Source organism: Cylas formicarius, unplaced genomic scaffold, assembly GCF_029955315.1.
Source record: "Cylas formicarius isolate icCylForm1 unplaced genomic scaffold, icCylForm1.1 PGA_scaffold_10__41_contigs__length_53128322, whole genome shotgun sequence".
NCBI classification, from domain to species: Eukaryota; Metazoa; Arthropoda; class Insecta; order Coleoptera; family Brentidae; genus Cylas; species Cylas formicarius.
In genome coordinates this window covers 27,983,025-28,005,848 of record NW_026844214.1, presented here as the reverse complement: position 1 = coordinate 28,005,848, position 22,824 = coordinate 27,983,025, and the positions used below count along the sequence as shown (strand labels likewise).

At 33.4% G+C, this 22,824-nt stretch overlaps 1 protein-coding gene across 8 annotated transcripts in view; it reads left to right on the top strand.

The window, feature by feature from the left end:
• Positions 1–22,824, top strand: part of LOC132697543 (high affinity cAMP-specific and IBMX-insensitive 3',5'-cyclic phosphodiesterase 8) — a 230,865-nt gene that overhangs the window by 197,493 nt on the left and 10,548 nt on the right. For all 8 annotated transcript variants that reach the window (XM_060663140.1, XM_060663130.1, XM_060663132.1 and 5 more), the window contains 3 exons: positions 9,990–10,213; positions 19,619–19,808; positions 21,980–22,162. In XM_060663140.1, the coding sequence (XP_060519123.1) occupies positions 9,990–10,213; positions 19,619–19,808; positions 21,980–22,162 (597 nt within the window). The remainder of the gene's footprint in view (positions 1–9,989; positions 10,214–19,618; positions 19,809–21,979; positions 22,163–22,824) is intronic.

The following is a 22,824-nucleotide window of genomic DNA, read 5'->3' as shown; positions in this document are numbered from 1 at the left end:
GACAACATTGTGAAAAATATCAACAAGAAACAAAAATATATTTCATTTAAAAAACACTAACGAAAACCATTCAATGAAGATCGAAGAAATTCAAAAGTTATTATTATTATTATTAAAATGTATTTAAAATTATTTATATAGACATCAAATGTTTTCATCATGTCAACAATTGATAAAAATGAACAAGTTTGTATTGTGTGACAAATTTTGGCTTTTTTAAAAAATATTTGGGAATATTGGGTATTGGGTATTAGTGAAAAAATCTCCACTCCACTCTACGTGTTTCGAGCACTCGAATGCTCGTCTTCAGCTAACGCTGGTAATATTAAAATAGCGTTCCATCCTGAGCAGAAACCGTAAAGTACTATAAACGGAGTAAAAATGCATAAGGGGCCTACACTATCTTGAGCTGGGTCAAAACTTTAAACGTTGTTTGGAGAATATTTAATTAATTTTAATTAACTAATATGATTATTATTTGAGTGGGCCACTTTGAGAGATGGACAAATTTTTTAATTTTAAATTTAAAAGAAAAAAATAATAATAATAATCATAACAAAGCAAAAATTATTATATTAATTAAATAAGGTAATAAATGCTGATCTTCATGTAGAGTCAGGACTGGTCAATTGAGCACATCTTCATTGTCTAGTCAAAAAAAGTTTTAACTAACATCTTTCAATTGTGGAGCGTTATCTATTATTATTTAATAACAATAATAATAATAATAATATGTATTTTATAGTAAGTTATTATGCGTTTGTGATGTATAATTTTCTTATAATCCTCTTCAATGAATAACCGAATACGATACTTAGTGATTCGGGGAATCCCAATAATAATAATAATGAATCAATTTGGTTCCCAGAACGACGCAACGGCTACGTAACGCACAAAATATATAAAATAATTTAATAAATATAATTTCCACGGTATTTTAAAAATTATTTCGGTCAATTGACCGTCCAATTGACTGATCAATTGAATAAAAAAAAATTGACGGGTCAATTCCACAACCCTATCTTCACGCTTGAAAATACAAGATATATTACAAAAAATGTTCAGATTTTCATATGACATGAATTATGAGAGTTTTTTTGGCGAAACCGTGCCCTGACAATATTCCGACATCGATATATATAAACAGGTAACAGGATTGTTAATTACAGGTGTATTGTTATAAATTTAAATTTTCCAAGGGAGGCGCATTTTAATCCAATTGGTCATTAAGTAATAGATTCGAATATCTCATTGTGTTAATCTCCATAGCTTCCAAGAAATTTACATTTTTGCTTTTTGATTCATTATATAAAATATCAAAATTATCGTCAAACCTGTGCATCTGAATTTAAATGATGCCATTCATTTAAATTCAGATTAGAATCCGAACTTTTATTTTCTACCTGTTTGTCCGACATAAATTTTTGGACATGATCAACATTTTAACTTGTAGACTCTGGATTTTTGAGTTTTTCGTGATTTAGTTTTATTATTATTCAAAACTTTTCCTATGGTGTTTTCAGTTTTAAAAGCAATCTTAAGACCAAATTTAGGGAGATATTTCGACATTTTCTTGCTAGATTCTCCTATCTATTTTATTGTTTTATAAATTTTGGGTTCGGTGTTTAATATGGGATAGATAGAGTTCAGAATTATTTGAAACTGCTTTTTAGATATAATCTTATCTATCATTGTTGAGTTGTAACCATTGTTAAAAGCTATTTGTTTTATAATATTTAATTCTTTTTTTTTAATTTGAACAGTGGTATATTAAGTAGTCTGTGGATAAAAGCATAAAAGGCAGCCATTTTGTGAGTGTGAGTTAGTTAGTTATTATATATTATTGTGTCCGCGCGTGAGGGTTTTTGGCAAATGGAAAAATCTAGTTATAGTTAAGTCCAGTTCACTTCAGTCTTTATGTCGTTAACCTTCGTAGAAGACAGCGTCGTAAGAATAGGCTTGTTATGTTTGTTTCCATCTCCGCCAATAATCTGTATTGGTGAAATATTCAGTAGGAGATGAAATGTTTTCAATTCAAACTTACATTAGTAAACAGACCATTAAAACTGTAATTTCGAACAATTTTATGGTAAAACTTGGTATTCCATTCCGGTATAAACAATAAATTTGAATTGACCGGTTTTATGGCACAATAATATTTATCGCTTAATTAACTCCGTTTTCATCGGCCGGATCGTTATAAAAAATCCCTTTACACCCTTTTTTTCCCTTTCCTAATAACGTCATAAAAGTTAAAAGGACAGTTAATAAGACGCCGCCTTGTTTCACTGGGTATAAGAAAAATTTAATCTTGTTTTATTAAAAATCTTTATTGATATTTTACGGTGTAGCCGTCCAAGAGTAAATCCCGTTTAATATTAAATCGCACGCGAAGGTATCCGGAAAATCAGTTCTCGCGTTATTAGCAAATATTTTATTATACGCTCTCAATTTAATACTACCCAATAAACCTTCAAAAATGTTTCGCGCCAAGAAAGTATGGCCGCATATTGGTTTTCTGTTACCGGTCGAACTCTTCGTGAAAATTTTCTAAATTTAAGTGCAAGATTTTCTGTCGTCCTTTACTCTTTTGCATTTACCAATGAGCGTACCAATAATGACAATGGAAAACTTCTCAGAGAATTTGCCGTTTTCGATAAACCAAACTAACAAATACCTTCTTCAAGAAAAAGGATATGCATACTTGCATACATACATACATAGTCAACGAGAGGTCACAGATCATTAATAGATTACTTAATAGTAAAGGACAAACTAGAAAGAAAAGCGAGATACTAGAGTATATGGGTTCAGATAATTTCTTAGTCGTCTCGTACACCAAATGAAAGAAACAGAAGAAAGCGCAACGTGCAAAAATATACCAAGGCAAAGGTAAATCAGCCACTTTTGGCGGGAATTTTTCAATTTTCGTGAATACTCGGGTGTGTTCGGCTTGCCGCCGGAAAATTTTGAATCTTCGGGTATGTTCGGGTTGGCGCATGCATTGTGATTCGGGTTTTCGTGGAAAATATTCGGCAATGGAGGGGTTCCCATGCGCAGTATAAATCGTACTCGGTTATGTTCGGGCTATGACGGAACTTTTTTTTTTAAATATTCACAATATATTCAACACTGTTCGTGTGTTCGATTCGGAGATTTCGATTTTTTTTTCTCTCCCCTCCATATATGTGAAAAATCTATAAGCATGTGGCTATGTGTTAAATAGTTAAATTTTAATTACAACAGAAGCCACAGCCATATAACGAAGTCATATTTTCTAAAAAACATTAATGGAAACTTGTTTCTTAAAGAGTTGTCAAAAACTGAAGGTTGGTGACAAAAACAAAAAAACTGACTTCTAGTAAAAGGACAACACAGTTCGGTGAGAAAATCTAAGTGGAACTTGGAAGTTGTCTAGTTGGATTACCTCAACGATTCACCGAAAACTTCGATCCGGAAACCATTAATAATTTGAACAAGCATAACCCTAAAGGAAAATCATTGTATCTTGTTAGTTTAGGACCAGGAAGACGAACAACTAACATATCTGCATATCTGATAAAAGAAAATTTGCGTCAAGGTACAAGGAAAAGTTAGTTAATTACATTAGATTATTATACGATGTAAAAGAGGAAATAACGATAAAAGTACTTAGTATAGAGTATAATAGGTTGAAGGTCTGTAAATTAAGCAATAATAAAAAATAATTATATTATGTTAAATAATTAAGGTTGTTTTATTTCAATTTAATGACGATGTCATTGTATATAAATTGGATGATGAATATGAAGTATAACTTCATACTACCAAATAGAAAAATACATAAATATATTTAGCGCGATATTTTCCAGAGAAACTTTTAACCGCTCAATGTTATTATTACAATTATATCGTAAATTTAAGATTTTGAGACAATGAACAATAAGATTTAAAATCGGCTAAGACATCTTTGGGAGAAGTCCATACCAATGCATTCTGGTATTTTCATTTCAAAGAACTAACGCAAGTAAGATTTAAATTGATATTTTATAAGTCTCCCAATTTATGACGTGCATCACCTAATCGTCTCATTTGCATAATTTTCATTTTAAAGTAACAAAATAAAACAAGTTAAATTCTGTTTTTGTTTTTTAATTTAAACGATTAGTAATATATTCCTATATGCTATTTAGCTCTTAACCTATTTAAAATGTTCTTAATTAATTTACACTCCTTACTATTTCTATATGAAAGTAAGTAAAGAAAGTAAAGTCAGAAATGTGAGTCACATTTGCTTTTACTGTTTTGGGTTTGAAACCGAATGTACGAATCTGGTTTGGAAAAATCAATATATAATTATTAGAATCGTCGGTACATCTTCCAGCTTCCTCTTTGCAGCAAAGTTGTGAATTTTCGTAAATATTCGAATTTTGTCAATCTTATGCTGTCAGTCTTTTTTGTAAAATGGCACGGAATTTCAATAACTCAAATATTGAGAAATGAAAACGAGAACTGACTGTTTCCAACAAAAATACGGATTATAAACAAATAAAAACTGCAATCATAAACGACAACAATTTATATCATCCAAAACTTACTTCCTTTCTTCATTATATCTAATGGTACAAAATCCGTTACTATGGAAATATCTTGCAATTTCTTGGGCGGTCTTATTAACCTTATTCTTTATCTAAATTTAACTCAATATTCGTTTTCATGCATCAACTGTGGTGATGAATTTCTCACAAATAACCCTCAATTATTTGTAATTTTTAAAACTTTTACATAAAGATCTTATAAAGGTCCACGTTTGTCAAGGCATGTTTTTTAGCCTTATTGGTAACCACTATAATATTTTCAAGGTTCTAAAAAAAAAACCTAAACCTGCTTTGTAGGTTTCGAATACATTTATTTTCCTTCCTTGCCTAAGGTGTCGGTTGTTGTTGAATCGAACTTGCGGACGCCTCGCCAGGCTTCTGCAGAGCTTAACTGAAACTGTTTCAGCAGATAACGAACTTTCAACATGATTCACTAGACGTTTCATAAATCTCAAGGTAGATAGCGCTCGAGTCATATACATTGAAATTAAAAAATTGCTTAAATTTTAAAGACAAAAGTTTCTTGAACCGAATTCGCACCGATCTAGCGTGCGGAAAGTGTCATTTTACCACGTCAGTTTCATTTCCCACGGATGCCACTTCGGACAATTCCAGGATATTGTCGCACAGGCCTGAAAACAATTGGATGTTTTCGGAGATATTACCGGACGGCTTGAATTTTGACTTTTGTCAATTCTGACGGCAGTGTCAGTAAATGTTTCCGTGTTGTTTTGCAAAAATGTACCCAAAAACTAACGGTCGTGGAAAAGTATACTATGCAACACGTTTGGTAAATTTTTTAAGTCGCTCGTTTATTAATACCTTGCAACTCAAATGTACATCATTTATTGCGACAAAAAAAATAAGAATTTATGGATAAATTTTAGAAATGGTCATGACACGGTACTGACATTTAGTTGATATATTTAGGTTTTCTCTGAATATATATTAAATATATATAAATATATAAAAATATATTATATAAAAAATATGATGAAATATGTTTAGGATCATCGAACTAATACAAAAATTTCATTTTTACATTATTAATTAATCACCAGTGAGAACAAACAATACAGGGCATAAAAAATCGCAGTCAAACATATACGACATCATTAAAAGATGGAAAACAACTTATAGAAAAGAGTTAAAGCTTAACAATATCAAATTCAATGTTATAGTACACGCATATGACTTCGTAGTCCTGGCCAACAGAAAATGAATTTCAGCAAGAAACTAATAAGCGGAATGAAATACCTTCTCAAAAAATCAAAACTATGATTTTGTTAGGAAAAGACCCAGCAGGAACAAAAATAGTATTCCATGTATACTCGGACACTGCGACATCTCATACAATTTGACAACGACTTCGAAAACAAACTGAGAAGCACATTTAGCCAGATATGTGAGACAATAAACCACCACTTTAGACCCAAAACAAGAAAATGCACCAGAATTCAATTCTAAAAATCCATGGCAATACCAACAGTACTCTACGGAAATTTACAAGACGCGATCGCTTTCGAAATACGGATATAAGAGAGAAATTAGAGGTTATAAGCCGATTAGGGAAAAGAAAATAGGAAAAGATTACTACACCATATAACTAGGATCAGGAAGATTTACCGCACAAAAGAAGAAGAATAGCGTTGAGACATCAAACCTAAACCTTAAGAACCCTTATATAATTTGAATTTTGTCAAAATGTAGTTTTAATTACTTCAACAGTTAAAAAGAATTTAATTTGAGCGAAATGAGCGGCGGCACTTAGGTCTTTGGTTAGTTAGGAACCTGTAATTACGTTTGTGCTGCCATCACATACATTACACTTTGACAAAATTTAAATTTATTTGTATTATTATTACTTATTCATATATCTTTATGGTTTAACGATCATCAACCTTAGTGAAACATACACTTTAACTTTAACCGTAGAACCAACAAATACTATAATGCTATAATATGCTTTTAGCACTTTTGTGGCAAGGTGTATAATAATTACATTTTTTAAATCTAATAACCCTCATAGAACACCACACGTGTACTAAAGTAAAACTTTTTCAAAAATTGCTTTGTGGCCTCAACATTGTGTGCTAATAGTATATTATGAAACGAGTAAACGGCATTTGAGTCACGAGTTTATTTGGCACGATCGGAGCGCAGCGGAGCTAGTGCTTAGTAAACGAATGACTAAAAAATTAACAATCGTGTTGCATACTATACTTTTCCTGCAATCGTTAGTTTTTCAAATGAAACGAAACTGACGTGGTAAAATGACATTTTCCGCACGCTAGATCGGTATTTTACAGGCGGGAGTAGAAAAATATATTCTAGAAAATTCCCACATTAAGAAAGGTTGTCCTTTTTTTTTTGCTTACTTAAGTAAAATTCTGAATGAACTTCAATGTACATGTAACATCTTCTGACATCATATTAGTTTTTCATCATTGAAAGGGAAAGGACATATGGTTTTTCCTGGATGATTTTATTATTTTCACCTCCCGAACATACAGTAATCAATTAGATTCCCAACGAACGACTTCCTAAGGGAACAGACAATACAAACTGCTTGTTCATACGCATCGGTTGATATGCAACGTGCCCATTGTATTTTCATTTTCCACCTCTAATGAGGGCTTAATTGAAGCAAATGAGTCGGAACACCTGGTTAACGAGAGGCTCGGACATCCATATAACGTCAGAGCTTTGCATACGCGTGGCGAAGATCACATAATTTTCATTCGAAATTAAAAAATAAGATGCAGGGATTAAAAAAAAAAGTTGGGTGCAAAACTTTTTGACCGGAGCCTGTTTACCAACTTTTCGATGAATTGTGACATTTTTCAAAATAATAATCTCACAAAACTGCATCCCTATACACAGAGTGTTACAGAATGTTGTGAAAAAGATTTAGGTTGAGAGACGAGATGAGTTTTGATACACGCCAGTAGCGTTCGTGAAAACAATTTATAGGTAAAATCATGGAACGCTTCTGATTTTTTGAACATTTTATTTTTTTAGATAAAGCAACTTTTTTTGTATTTTCCGTCTTTTTGTCTCTAGATTTCAAGATAGAAATTAAAAACCTTTTTCCTGCATGTTCTCGGATTTTCTGAAGAAATCTATTTCTTATTAAGTGCTCAAAAACTTCAACAAATATTTTCATGAAACTGACGTGCTTATTTGCGATCGTCGAGTTTTTCTATTTGTTCTTTAGTTTTAGTAAATTTTCAAAGTAATCTGGATGACTAGAATTTTGTTCACAGACTCGAGAAATCTCTTCAAATATTTCTGAATTAGAAAATAACATTCTTCCCTATTCATACGGTTATTGTCTGTTCATAGATATAAGAAAGTGACCAATTGCTAAAGTTTCGGAATTTAAATTTAGGTAAAATTGTGGTCCGTAATAGAAAATAATTTTATACCTACCTGTGTTTAATATTCTTTGGTTTGGTATTCTACTTAGTTTAAGTTTATTAGTAATCATTCTTATTTCGTGTGTAATACAGCGTGTGTTGAATCGTGTGCGAATTATGCAAAATATGTGCGAGTCTAGTGTATCTCAGGAGATGCTCACGACCAAATGTAGAAAACACTATTCTATTGAGACCGAGGAAGTTATAAACAATGTTTATTTGACTTTCATTGAACGTGGTGCTAGCAAGCAAGCATCTTTGGAAGAAACGGCCACATTGACGAAAATTCCAACATCAACTGCATGGAAAATTGTGAATAATCCCATTTCAGCGAGGAAAAAAAGAAGCGATGCGTACATTTTGTCGAGTGTAGATGAAAGTGATCAACATATAATACGGCGTAAAATTTACCAGTTATACGAGGAACAAAGCGTGCCTACATTAGATATCTTAATGTGGCAGAACTACCTTATGGAAGTGTATTCAACATATGGGTTTTAGATTTAAAAAAATTGACAAAAGGCAAATTTTAATGGAATCTTTTAGAATTCGGAAATGGCGACTGGAATATTTAGAAAAAATTAGGATTTACAGAGAACAACAAAGGCCAATTATTTGCTAGGATGTAACCTGATTCGACACTTATGATACCCCGGAAAAGGGTTGGGTTGACTCAACTAATAAGTGTAAAACAAACGAAGTTTTTAACATCTGTGTCTGTGTCTGCTAGGGAGCGACCTCACTGGCGTAACGCTCTATTGATGGCTAGAGCAACTCCGAGTTGACTAAATAATATACTGTGTTGTTTCTTATCAATTAAAAATTATATTATACCGCGTGCCATTCAAATTGTACAGCTTTCGCCATGTATGGGATCATTTTTTATGAATGAAGTTTGGACAATTTTCTCCTACCTGGTGGATAATTTACGTAAGAAAAATGTTATTGGAGAAGGTTTTTGTCTTGATTTTTTTTCACATTTTCCAACCTACATTTTTTTGGTACACCATAATAGGAATTAAGCTACTGAGATAGACTGGAGTGAATATTTTAATGAAATATTTTTCTTAAATTATATTTTAAACACGAACTCAAAGAAAATCATCTATAGAAATGTTAAACTTATTAGAGCTTCAGTTATCTTGGCCTACTAATAACGAAACTTAATAGCCGTATTTATTACTGCAATAGGAAAATGTTCAATTGTCAATTATTTACAACCTTATACAATGTCAAATTACTTTTTAATGCCAAATCCAATCAAATTATAAGAATATGGGGTTTCCCTTTGACAAAGTTGACTTTTAATAATTTAATTTTTGTACTTTATTTTTGTTCACTCTTTATTAATTTATATCCAAAATACCTATGGACTCCAAAATTAAATAAATCAAAACATAAATAACTGTAATAATAAAATTACCCCAGATGAACGAAACACCCGTTATGTATGAAAAATTAAAAAATCGAAAATCTAAATGAAGCTTTAACTTTGTTTTCTATCTTTCGTGGTTTCTCAGTTTAGGGGGTCGGGAATATTATTTCGGTCACAAATAAATAAAAGCATATTATTATTATTATTGTTATTATTATTATTATTATTTCCTGTACGTACTCCCGTTTGCAAATAATCAGACAGAACAACTGTTCTCCTCTGAGTTTATGCATATATATCCATGACCCTTATGACTCTTCCAATTTTCTTTCGTCATCATAGGAAGTCGGAATAGCATTAAATAAAGTTCAGTTTTAGCATTTTATATGCAGATCTTTTGCAAACCCTACAATGAAATTGCTTATAAGAATCAACCCTCGGTCACAAATATGAGCTCCAAGAAGTTGATCACTGGCTTGGTGATTAGCACAGCAAATTGCTTGCAAGCCACTACCGCTATTAACATTGATTTTAATAAAATTAGTTATTGATTTAATTAAATATTAAGAATTTATTATTATAAATGTACATAAATGAGTATTTGTTTGCCTTTTTCAGTACGTGAACGCGGCGTGCGAGAAGCACTTGGGACTACGTCAAGAGGACACGCTAGGCAAGACGCTCCAAGAGCAGTTGGTGTACGATACGATACAAATAAACACGATGGGCTCTTCTTTACTTCGAGCTAGAGAATGGAGTGGTCCCATGACATTAAAACGACGATCGACCCAAGAAACAATCCTCAGTCCGTGCCGAGCGGTGCCGTTCTCTTGCGCCGGAAGGTACGTAAACGCATTCGTCTGTATTAGCCAGGCTATTACGCCTATCCCGAGGGGTCCCACGGGCCGTCGGGAGTCGATAAAACCGCAGATCTATTTAATATTCGCGTTCGCAATTGAAAGCGGCTTCCTTCGGGAACGGTTGAAACCCAAAAGATAAGTAACGAGCATCAGAATTTGTTGAGATGATTGTGCACCTCCCGCCGATGGATTTTGCTTTGCGTGCGAATCGCTAAAATTGTGTTTTGTTTTGTCTTCAAAACCGTGGTTATCATCATTTGACATCGACATTTCATCCCCAGGGAGAGGAAAAAAAGAAAGGCATAGTTTCAATATTTTCTTTAGGGTACAGTTTATAAGTGTATAGGTCAACCAAATCATCATAGGCTACTGTGTAATCTTGTGCACAATTAAACACCAATTGCTCTTAGTGTAAAATTTCATCAAATAGTTTTTTTTTCTAGCGTCTCAAGTGCCGTTTACCGCACTTGATATGGTGATGATATGGATGATATGGATGCTAATGGAATCAATCGCAACCCTTTTAAAAATTGATGAGGTTTTTTCTTGTACTATCTATTTTGGCTCTTTTAATTTACAATATTTACATGTGCTTTTTAATTTTCCAATGGGATCTACATGTAGTAAGTGAGTTCGGTATAATTTTCCCATTGAATTTATGAGTTTTAAATGAATGACATTTACTTTCAGAAAGGCATTAACGCATTACCATACATTCCACCCGATCTCACCCTATGATACCATAACGTATAAGAGACTCCACAAGTGATCTGTATTTTACAAAAACTAAAGACTTAGATATACTCCGCCTTATCGGATAGAAAACGTTTATTTTCCTTCAGATATGGATCAATAATTATTCCCAAATATTTTGCATTCGTCCAATCAATATTATACCCTCAAATTCAGGTCTATTTGCTCTGGTCAAAATAATTCTTGTTAGTAATCAAGGACAGGTGATGTTCATTTAACCAGCCTCTAACAATCAGGAAATTGCCCCGCGCAAATGACCGTGCCTCAGGCCCACCGTCTCCATGAACTAGGAGAATAGTTTTATCAAAAGATATAGTAGAAAGTAATGCATGCATAAACAATTCATTGATATAAAGCAGAACCAAAATGCCACCTTCATTTCTTCACTGAAGGCACCATTCATCCTGGCTTTGTCGGAAAAAATATCTGGCAGATATTCAATGTGTCCCCCAAACCACACACTGACCAAGGACATCAATGAACTTGTCATGATCAACCGTGTCAAATGCCTTCTCCAAGTCTAGAAAGACAAAAAATACAATTTTTATTTAGGTGCAAGTTATTTTGAAACTTCTTTAATTAATGTAAACATTATATCAACTGTAGTTTTTTCGTTATGGAGAATTCTGCTCTTGATAATCAATCGACCATTTAGACACTCTCCCAATAATTTTGCAAATTCGTTAATAAGGCTGATCGATCTATAGTTAGTAATTTTAGACTTGTCTTGAGATTGGGAATTGGTAACAAATTTATTATGGAGTTAGAACTTGTTCATGAATAGTTTTAATTATACTGATGTATGGTATGTTATTAATTCTTAGTGCCCAACCTTTTTTATTGCAGAAATTTGTTCATTAAATCAGCTTTAGTTACTGGATTCAAAAACATCCCGTTTTGGCACATCCCTCGCATTCTTTTTATTATCATGTACTAATCTATATTAATTATTTTAGGTGTGCTCCGAACGTGACGAATCTTTCAAGTGTTCTGTTTTCCCAAAAGTATCGAAAAAATATTTATATATCAATACCACTCAGACAATACTTTGTATACGGCTAATGGAGATATTCTGATAACTGCGTGGGTGTGTGAGTAACCACAATAATTTTTATTACGCGTTTTCTCCCAATCCGGTTGATCCAAATAGCTACTAGATATGTAGACACCCCTGCCTATCTTGATAATACAAAAACGTTCGAAGCAACGAAGAAAAAAAATGGAGATGAGCTATTTAAGGCGCGATCATTCGAATCTCTTTTCCAAAGACCTAGCAGCGCAGCTAACAGTTCTACACTAGGTTTGGATGCGGATACTTTCTAGACTCGGGAAGGCATACTGAGCTCGAAACAACTTGTTCAAATTTGCTTTAACGATTTAATTCATATGCATTAGAACTACCAAAATATGGATCCCCTAAACATAATTATAAATATGAATAAAAATATTATTATTATTATTTCCAACTGAAATGGGATTTTCAGGGTAGAAAATTTTTTTAGATAAAGGGTGAGGGTATGAGGGACTGGCATATAAGTCGAGGTAGTTGGAAAATGGTTATTCAGAATAATTTATTTTAATCAATAATATTCTCTAGTGTCGGCGTAGTTTAAACAGCAGTGAAATTAAACCCGAAATTCTGGTTAATAACTTTAATGAAAAGAAAGCATTATACACAAAATAAATAAATGGAAAAAGAGAATCAAAAGTATCATCTTGCGTAGTTATATGGCCCTGTGGGTTTTCTCTACGAGTTAGATCGGAACTTAAAACAAAAAATTAAAAAACAAATTTGAAATCGAAAATAAAAAAAAAGATTCAGCAAACAGATAGCCATCCACTTATTTTTTACTTGATATCTTATTTTTAATTATCTTTCTAATTTCTAACTAGGTAAGTTTAACGCAGAATATCTTCTGCATCTGCGATTACTTTCAAAGCAACTATGAAAAAAGAGAAGGTAATCCAACCAATGACATGCGCAATGGCAAATTCTCGCTCTTGAACAATATGACTCTGCGGCGTTCAACAACCAACATGGCCGCTGAAAGATAAGTTGGGATAGGGCATTTTTAGGGCAGTATTTCTTTAAAATATGCCCATATCTCGTTAAATTTTCAGGCAAAAAGGAATTAAGTAGAAAGAATATGGCTCTAAGTGCAGGTTAGTGGGTGTAATTTAAAGACATGCGCGCAATTTTTACCGTTTATCTAATAGCTATATTGTCGATCCGCTTACGGCTTGAACGTTATAAATGTAAGTTTCAAACTGATCCGCCTATCATTTTTTCATTTAATGGATGCTTTCGAAGGGGTCCTAACGATGATGGTTTAAACGCCATAAACATCCGAAACTTCACACTCAATCGATTAACCCGCGACATCCATTCAACATTAGTATTGAATAAGCGATGGCACAAACAAAATTAATTAAAACGGCAAATCGACATCGTCTAATAAAAGTCACATTCCGCCTGCCGAAGTCCAGAAGGCCATGATTTGTTGATGTTATTAATTGTAAATTTCGCAATACTCGGATCGATGTCATGAAATTTAATTAAAATGAGAATTTGCAAAAAATTTGGAAGGGCAATGGATGTCGAATTAATTAATTTTTTGATAAAATTTGATCTTAAATAATACAAAATAAGTAGGTCTATCTGATAACTATAAATTCCTTTGGCATAACCTCGACAACAACGACTAATCCATATAATTAACGAAAGTTTTCTTCATTTTCTTGACATCCATTTCCCTAAATTTGGTGGATGTTTATATATCGTAAGTAGGTCGTTTCCCAGTTATCGAATTAGGTATTCTATGTTCTGGTGTTTATCTTTATCTATTTTAAATATAAATCATAGGTATTCCTAAATATAGATTTTATACACACTCATTACTTCCATTTGCTTAAAACTTGTGTGTTCTGTCCTTGTTCTGCCTTTTTTTGTCTAATAAAAAATCTTTTAATGCCAGAAGCACTACCCCATAGGTAATCGAGTGTCCAATTTTTTAAGCCAGCTAAAAATAGAATTTTGCAAACTATTGGAGGCATTTGTTTGAGGGATTACTTCCTAGTTAGATGGATGTAAAACTTTATCCACCCAGCTATTTTTTCGGTCTGGAAACAAAACTGCGGACTTTGGAACTCTAATTCCGTAATTTTGGCCATCGCAACGACTAAAGTATGCATAGGTGCCTTGTCCGGATCTTATTCTTTTTCACATGTGGACACTGTTACTTGATTTCTTTGGTTCCCTTGATTCCCGATCATGGTCATAATCCGGCCAACATTATCGCTGACTAGTTAGTGCCGCTTAATGGAAATAATTTATTTTCGATACTACGTTCGCCATCTGAGGACTTATTGAACGATCCTCGGTCTTTCCTTATGTCACTTTATCTTTAAACTGTAATTGTTTTTATTTCACAAGCTACCAAATTAACCTTTTAAAATGCATATTTATCAGCAGCAGCATGAAGCATCAGAAAGTTCAAAAACGAATGAAATGGCATATCGTGAATCTAAAAATTACAAATTTAAAGTTCAAAATATACCATCAAACCGAGATCACAAACATTGAGTACATATCAGCAAATTTTACATATGGTTTGGACAACATTAAAAAAAACGTGACTTAAATATTCTCTCCTTTCGACGAAAATAAAATGAACATTTATTCAACGCATCCATAAGGTGGGATTTCGGTACATTGATTTATTGTTTTTGAGACAGCTTATGAATACGTATTACTTTTCTCTAGTAATCATAAAAAATGTTGCGTTCGTACATTTTCATACAAGGAGACGTAATCTCAGAACCACTAACAAATATAAAAAAAATGAAACTTAAAGTTTCACTTGTATTTCTACAAAATTATATAGATATACAGGGTGTCCCAGTAAGGAAAATGAAGGCAGATATTAGTGAAACCGGCGGTCCCAGAAATTTTAAAAAATGAAATTCAGTAAATTGGCCAAGACAAAATGCTCTATTTTCAAGTCTCTGAAATTGCTACCAGGCGGCGTAATTGTTAGCTTGAAATTTAAAACTCGATTTCTACAAACATTTATAATGTTAACCGTAGTTACGGTGAGTACTATTTTAAAGGTGAGGTCAAATATAGCTGTTTAATGCTCTTTGCTCTATCTCTGCTAGGAAAGTGGGTAGTTAATATTTTCTGCATTTTGCTAATTTGTTGGTTATTATAATTTTTTAGTTGTATAATTTTTTTATTAAAATAATTATAACAATTGAAAAGTAACTAAAGTGATAGCCCACGAATAGCAAAACATTAAAATCGTTTAGCATTTTTACAAGGGCAAACGATCTGTTGCTAATACTTCGAAATCTACAGCTTTTTTAAATATGCATTTTTACAGAAACTTCCCCTTTCTTCGACTGATAAATACGATAAATTTATAAAAACGGAGTTCTATTGAAGTGGAAATCAGAAAAAATCACGAGTCATGTATTTAGCATAAATATTTTTATTCTATTCTATTAGAATGGGGAGTAGCCATGTTTATTTATCTTTTTAGAGGCTCTTGTTCTAGGCATTTAATTGTAAATTATATCTATAATTTAAAAAAAATGAACTGTATATTTTGTATTTTACATCCTGTCTCTCGCTTCACTTTGACTTTTGAACGGTCGAATTACCAAAGTAAACGGCGAGAAGAAAAGTTTAAAAGTCTATTAAATTCGATGTTTTAATAAGAACCCGCAAAGCATATTTACTTTGATGATTGAGGAATATGATTAAAGCCACCATAACTTGAGATGTTATGTACCCTAACCCTCTTCAGTTCAATTTAAAGTTCTCCGAGTGATCGTGATCTCAATTCCAAACAATTTAAATTTCATTTATATTATAATATAAAGGCGGACTGGCGTGGAACATAACCGCGAAATATTAATCGAACTAAGATAACCAACTATTTTAATTGGAACTTAATAAATAGTTATAGATAGACATTTCAGAAGTTTCGAATACATTGATATCGAATATAATTTCGTTATCACTAGATATTTTTTCGTTGAGGAGTATTTTTTGACTTAGAGGATTTTTTAAAACTCTTACCAGTCATGTCTGTACAGGGTTAGAACTGAAGATCTTGGAAAAGAATAATGGTAAAGAAATGGTAAACAATGGCTTTTTCTAGAAATAAAAAACATTGATTCTGATTTTGGAATTGTGTTGTAGACATGTGGGTAATTTTTTTTTATTTCACTTTCTACTTTCACCAGTGCAAATTAGCATGATATTGAATATTTGAATTAAGTTATTTTTTGTTATATATAGTACAAGAAATTAAACAGTTCATGTGTTACTGCAACTATATAATTCCAAAGTCAGATAAAATTAAACGGGTGGAAAACGAAACATAAGAAACAAAACACTTTCCAAGAGAGTCATAACCTCTACAGCTGGTGTTCTACTACTACCTCACCGCGGTTCAAATATTGCACTGTAGCTCGGATGGTCATGGCGACGGTTACGTCTAGGACGTGCGGCGCCACACATAAGCGTGCGATTTTAACATGTTCATTACAATCTCCCCCTTTGCACCACACTGTTGTCTCGAGTGTGGGGCAACGGTTTAATCACGATGTTGATCCTTGCGAGAGCGTCCACGTTTCCGAATTGGCCGAGTAGGAGCTGGTGGTTGTTCTTCATCTTCAACTGCACGGTATGGCATCGACGCAGAGGTATGGTATTTCCCAACCAGTCTCCGGAGCACTTGGTAAAGCAACTTCGTAGGTAGTCGGGGTAACCACTTTAGTTATGAAGTGGCCCTGGCTAAATTTTGAAGTGAAGGTCTTACTTGTGTTGCTCAACGCGTGAGAGTCTGCAAACACTATTTCACCGACAGTAATTGCCACTTCGCGGCGCTTGTCCTCGTGGTACTTGTTGCGGCGATCTTGAATTTCTTCCTGAGTGTCACGAATTTCGCGCAAAGCGGCATTGATAGTCTTAAGATAGGGTGTGATTTGCGGAATAAAGTTCGCATTTTGTACAATAGCACGATTTGCGTCATCCGGAGCACGCAGTTCACGACCGAGAGTCAGGTAAGTTGGAGTGAAATCAGTAGAGTTCCGTTTAGCAGTGTTCATAGCAAAACATACAGCAGGCAGTTTACTGGAGCATACTATATGGTCGTCGTTAGTCAAGGTAACCAGCTGTGTTTTCAAGTCGCGGTTTTTCCTTTCTACCGGGGTTGGAGGGTGGATGAGGTTGGATAAAATCCTAAATATTCTGCTACACGCTGTATCATTGCGCTCACAAATAATATGGTCTATAAAAGTGGGTGACAGAATACAAATATCGTCGAGGTATGCCAGCATAGTAACATCTTAGATACCAGACGTAAATCGATCTATAAGCCTTTGAAATATATGGGCAAATGAAGGCGGCCTTATCCCTGTCAATGAGTTTGACGCTTATCAAATGATATCCGTTTCGAAGATCCAGAGTCGTTATATACCCTGTTTGTTTAGCGGCGTGAAGGAGATCATCAATCCATGGCATTGGGTATGTGTCTGGTTTGGTGATGGCGTTCAGTGCCCGGTAGTCGACCTTAAGACGAACTTCTTTGCTCTTATTGGGGACAAGCACGTGAGGCATATGGTGAATCGCACTCTTCTATGTAATCACGTTCGAACAATTTGTCTAATTCCTTGCGTAAGATTTCTTTTTTCGGTTTTGACATCCTATATGGTGGTACCGCGATAAGTGTGTCATCAGTTCATCAGAAGGCACGAAAAATTCAGAAAGTAGGGAGTTAAGTATGTTCCGTTCTTCTTCATTAAGCGCGTGTCCTTCATCATCACGTAAAGTGAGATTTTCGTGCTTCACAGCATTAATTAGACAGGAGCTGTCAAAAGAGAATGACGATTGGGAATCTACTCGGAAGTGATATCGATTGTGTGCACAAGGTTAGCCGATGTTATAAAATTGATTCCAAATAGCGTTGGACTATTTTTATGTTCAGGCACTAAAATGTTTTGTATTGCAAAGTAATATCAACAGTGAATATCATGGCATCCTCTTCTGGCTTAACACCGTCTGCTAAAGTCATAAGCATATTTTCGGTGGCTTAAGATGTACTATCTAGCGTATCCTTTGTTCACAGTGATTGGCACTCGTCAATCGCATGTCCCGCATATTTGCAATACGAACAGCGAAGTTTCTTGAAGGAGTTTGCTTCGTTTGGCGCTTCTGAGTCACTAGAAATGTCGAAGGTTTCTTCCACAAGGCGCGCCTGAGTGAGTAATTCACTAAACGTAGTGACTGCATCGCGTGATACTTTTTCCCGAATTTTCCGGAGCAAAAATCCGTAAGACCATGTCCATCTGTATTTGTTCTAAGGGGGTACCGGGAGGTAGTTGTGCTAAGATAGACCGTGCTTTACTTCTTGTTTGTGTTCAAAGTTGACTTAACTCCCGGGCACCAAGTGGCAGCAAAAGCGTCTAAGATCATGGGCAACCCTTTTAGAGCATTTTCGTTTGAAATATCGGTACAGTCTTTGTACACTTATACACTTCTTTAACGTCTGCGTCTGATGAGCCGTTAAAAAGCGAGCTACATTTAGAAAAATTGCCTATTTGAGCCTTGACTTTCCCCGAGAATCCTGGGATATCCCACCGAAGTATCCGCATTGAATCAATAAACACCCTCTATATATGAATTTTCTTGCATAGTAAAACTTTCAGTGAAATAGCCATCTGGTTATAAATATAAAACTTTTAGTCGCAAAGTTAGATATTTTGTTGTCAAAATAAAGTATGAATTGTAACCAAAACTATTCTGTTTGTTTTAAATATTATTCATAATGATTGATAATTAACATTTATGTAATTAATTAGATTTTCTCTTCAGTACTCTTAAAGTTGGAACCTGTTTAATATTACATGGAAACATATTTCATAATTTCAAATCTTTTTAAGATAATAATTTTTGCGTTTTAGTTTTGTTAACAATTTTGTATTATTTGTATGAATTTTATTTACATAAGCTATTTTAATCAACTTATATCCAGCTACCATATGTAATATTTTATATATCTAGTCTAACATGTCCCTAACTTTAGCGTATCAGTTAACTTTGAATACAATTTCCATTGCTCGATTTGGTTTCTATTGGAACATGTCACATAATTTTCTTGTATATGTTAAACCTAGGAAGCATAGAAATATATATAGGGTGGCCAATTAAGAAGGGTACTATTTCGAACAGTAAAAGACTTATTGAGAAAATGTTAATAACTTCATAATGGCTGAACGCATTTTGTCAAACTGTTATTGAAAAGGGCTCCTTTTAGAATACATTTTTGTCTCCACAAGACTTTACGACAAATACTTTTCGATGTAGAGCCGAGTGTCTTTAACTGGTTACCCAGTATACTAATTCTTTTAAGAAAGCTTATTTTTTTATAGTCAACAATCAACCTTAGGCATATATATATTCCTGTACAATTTGTAATTGACTCTCAAAATGTTTTTAACTCAAAATTTGCAGTTTGCTTTTTTAATCAAGTCTTAAATATGGTCCCTTTGTTTTTTTCAGTATTTACAAATAATTTATTAGATTTTAGATCGAACTGAACTTTAATATAAATATTTATTTTGCAGAATGCCCACCCATTTCGTATTGGTCTTCGACATAAACTCGATCGATCCCAACATCCTATCCCAATCGAGGGGCAGCATCCACTCTATACGAAGGGGTTCTACGGATGTGAGAAGTGTCGGTAGTGATTTTTTAAGAAGGACTTCTTTAGCTAAATTAAACGCGCTTCCTCTGGAAGCTCCCATAACTAAGGTAGGTTTCTTTAGGATATTTTTCAATAGGTATCGCTCACTTAAACGAATAATGAAAACAATTTTTGATTGATATACTCGCATGAACAAAGGCAATTTGCGGTGTTATTTATTTGAAAGCAAACACCGCGTCATTTATCAAACGACTATTTTATTTCTATTAAGGATAATCTATTAATAATAATAATGGTAACAAAATGTTGTTATTTTGGTACAAACAGAAATTCATAATATTATTATTAATTATATATAAAAATATAAGCACTTTTAACACCAAAAGTAAAGAAATAGAAAATCTGTATTACAAAAATGTTCACGCAGATACCGGACGTAGAGCTTAAAAGAGCTGGATTAAAATCCTGCGCTGATAGAAAAAACTACTAGTTAGTAAGATTAATGGACGAAAATGATTTAATTTTGCAAAACAATACAGAATTGGTGGAATGGACTTTTAGAATAAAGTAATATTCGCTAATGAAAGCAACCTTAACGTATTTGGGTCGGTGTGGCCAAAAACCGAAAAAGCATTAAGTCCTAAAAATGCAATTAAAAAGAAGTATGGAGTTGGAGGCATAGTGGTATGGGAAAGTATGACTGAATCAGGTGTTTTAAGAGAAAATCTGCAATAGAATGCACAAAAACTTGGGTTAGATGGTGACTATTATTTTTAGCAAGACAACGGTCCAAAGCACACTGCTCATATTGGTGTCGTGAAGGCGACTTTACAATACTCGTCGCAGTCTTAAAACTCGGTGTCATCAGCAAAAATAAATTAATAGAAATGTTATTAGAAGAATGGGAAAAAATATTGGACGAAATAACCCAAAAGCTAGTGCAGTCTATGCCAAGATATCTTGCAGTTCTCATAAGTTTAAAAAGTCACCCAAGGCAATGTTAATAGAATATTATAAACTGGTTTTCTTCTATTCATAAATTCTTAATTCACTGTTGGTTTGTAATTATCCAGAAATTTGCAGTTCAAAATGATCACATTTTGTTTTATAATATGTAATAATTTAATAGTTTTCAAAAAAATGTCTTTTATTACTATTAAACCAATATTATACTGAACTTTTGTAATATTTTATTTCCTCGATTTTGCTTACGCTTATAATATTTTATTCGAACATTTTTCAAAAAACTTTTACTGTGCGTAGACTTTCGCTGGCAACTGAAATATTTTCGGCAATGTATTTATTTTTAAATTCACTACTTTCTTCTTATTATTTTTGCTTAAAAGTTTGCTACTTCTGCTTAAAGCAAAATTCTAAATATTATTTATCTACTGTTTTCGCTTGTTCAAAATTAAAACATTCACTTAGCCGTCATTTCAACTCTGTAATTTAGTTCGCAGTTTAACAGTAATTGTGCAATTACTGTTGCAAGATAGATTCCAAAGTTTTAAATTTACATTTATAACGTTTTACTTAGTGTTTACTTATTAATAAATTTAAATGGAACAGCGAAAATGAAATTTTGAAGAATATTTTCATTACTATATGAGCATTTTTTCACGTAGTGATGATATTTTTAAAATGTTTAAATTTTATTAAAGGAAGTACGAAGGTTGTATTCGTAAAATACGAAATATATAATTATGATAGAAAGAAAATTAAAAAATAGAAAGAAACAATAGAGCACACCAGTAGTTTTCTTTTTAAACTACTCATTCGCAGCTGCTTTGATGCCACTAGGCATTTTGTTAAATATTTGTCCCTACGGTCTAACTTGTGGACCAATTAACCCCTTTCACCATCCTCCGCCTACCGGAACAGATCTTGAGATGACGAAATTACAGATTTCCAAGTAACCAAAGACCTAAGTTTCACCGCTTATTTACAGAGAGCAGCTAACGACAAAATTTGTGATCCGATCTGTAGATGAGTGCCCAAAGTTAAGTCTTTGGTTAGTCAAGAATATGTAATTTCGTTTGTGCTGCCATGTATAGATGAGCGGCGAAACATTGGTTCGGTTACTTAGGAATCCGTAAATTCATTATCGCCAAGATCTCTCCTGAGAACGGAGGATGCAGAAGTCAGCTATTCCCTCTACTGTAACTAAAAGATTTTTCAGTAACTGCCGTCGTACGCTTACTTGCTCTAAGGCAACAATATCGAAAAAAAAAAGATATTCCGGATGCGTTGTTACCAAACGGTACTCGCAAATTTCCAGATAGTAGGCCTAATCGACCAAGTGAGGGAAACTTCAAGCTCAAACCCGCAGGTCATTCAATTGCTCGACAAGGTGGAAGATATCCTGAAAAGCTCGGAGCTATATTCGTCACAAGTGAAGGAGGATTACCGGATAAGATCAGACGAGCCGGTTGTCTCTGAACTCATCACGGCACTGCTGTCCGTAAGTTGTGACATAGATGTTACTTATTTTGAATTTAACGCTGTCAAAAACCCATTTTAAACACAATCTGGATATAAATTATCTCACCGCGCACCATTCGAAGTTAAGTTGATTAAAGCGTTTCTAAAATCGATATTTAAAACAATATAATAATACTGTTCACTTTCCCTAAAAAATTAGGACTACATTTTTGAAAATAAACATCCCCATTTTTACCTACTGATAGTGACCACTGGTAATGTAATTTACGAGTGCAAATCATTAGGTCAAAACCGTTTATCTGTGAAAGCGCTGTACTTGCTTTGTTTTATTTTATTTTATTTTCAGTCAAAGAGATATTCTCCAATTCGTTGACTATAATATTTTTGGAATAATATAGTTTTATTACTTTTAGGAATTTTAGCTCTGGAACTGCCTGATTTTCTAAACATTCTTTGATATCACCCATTGATTTAGTAACAAAGCTTATGTCGACCTCGACCTTATCTTAAGCTCATGTCGTTATTGATTACAATTGAGAACATTTTTTTTAAGTTTCCAAACCTCTAGTTCCTTTCATAGTTTTTTAAGTTTACCCTACTTCGAGTCGTGGTTTGTTAACTTTACTCTTTTCAACTCCATTAATATTTTTTTAAGTTTTCATTTTTATAGGCCCTCTTTAG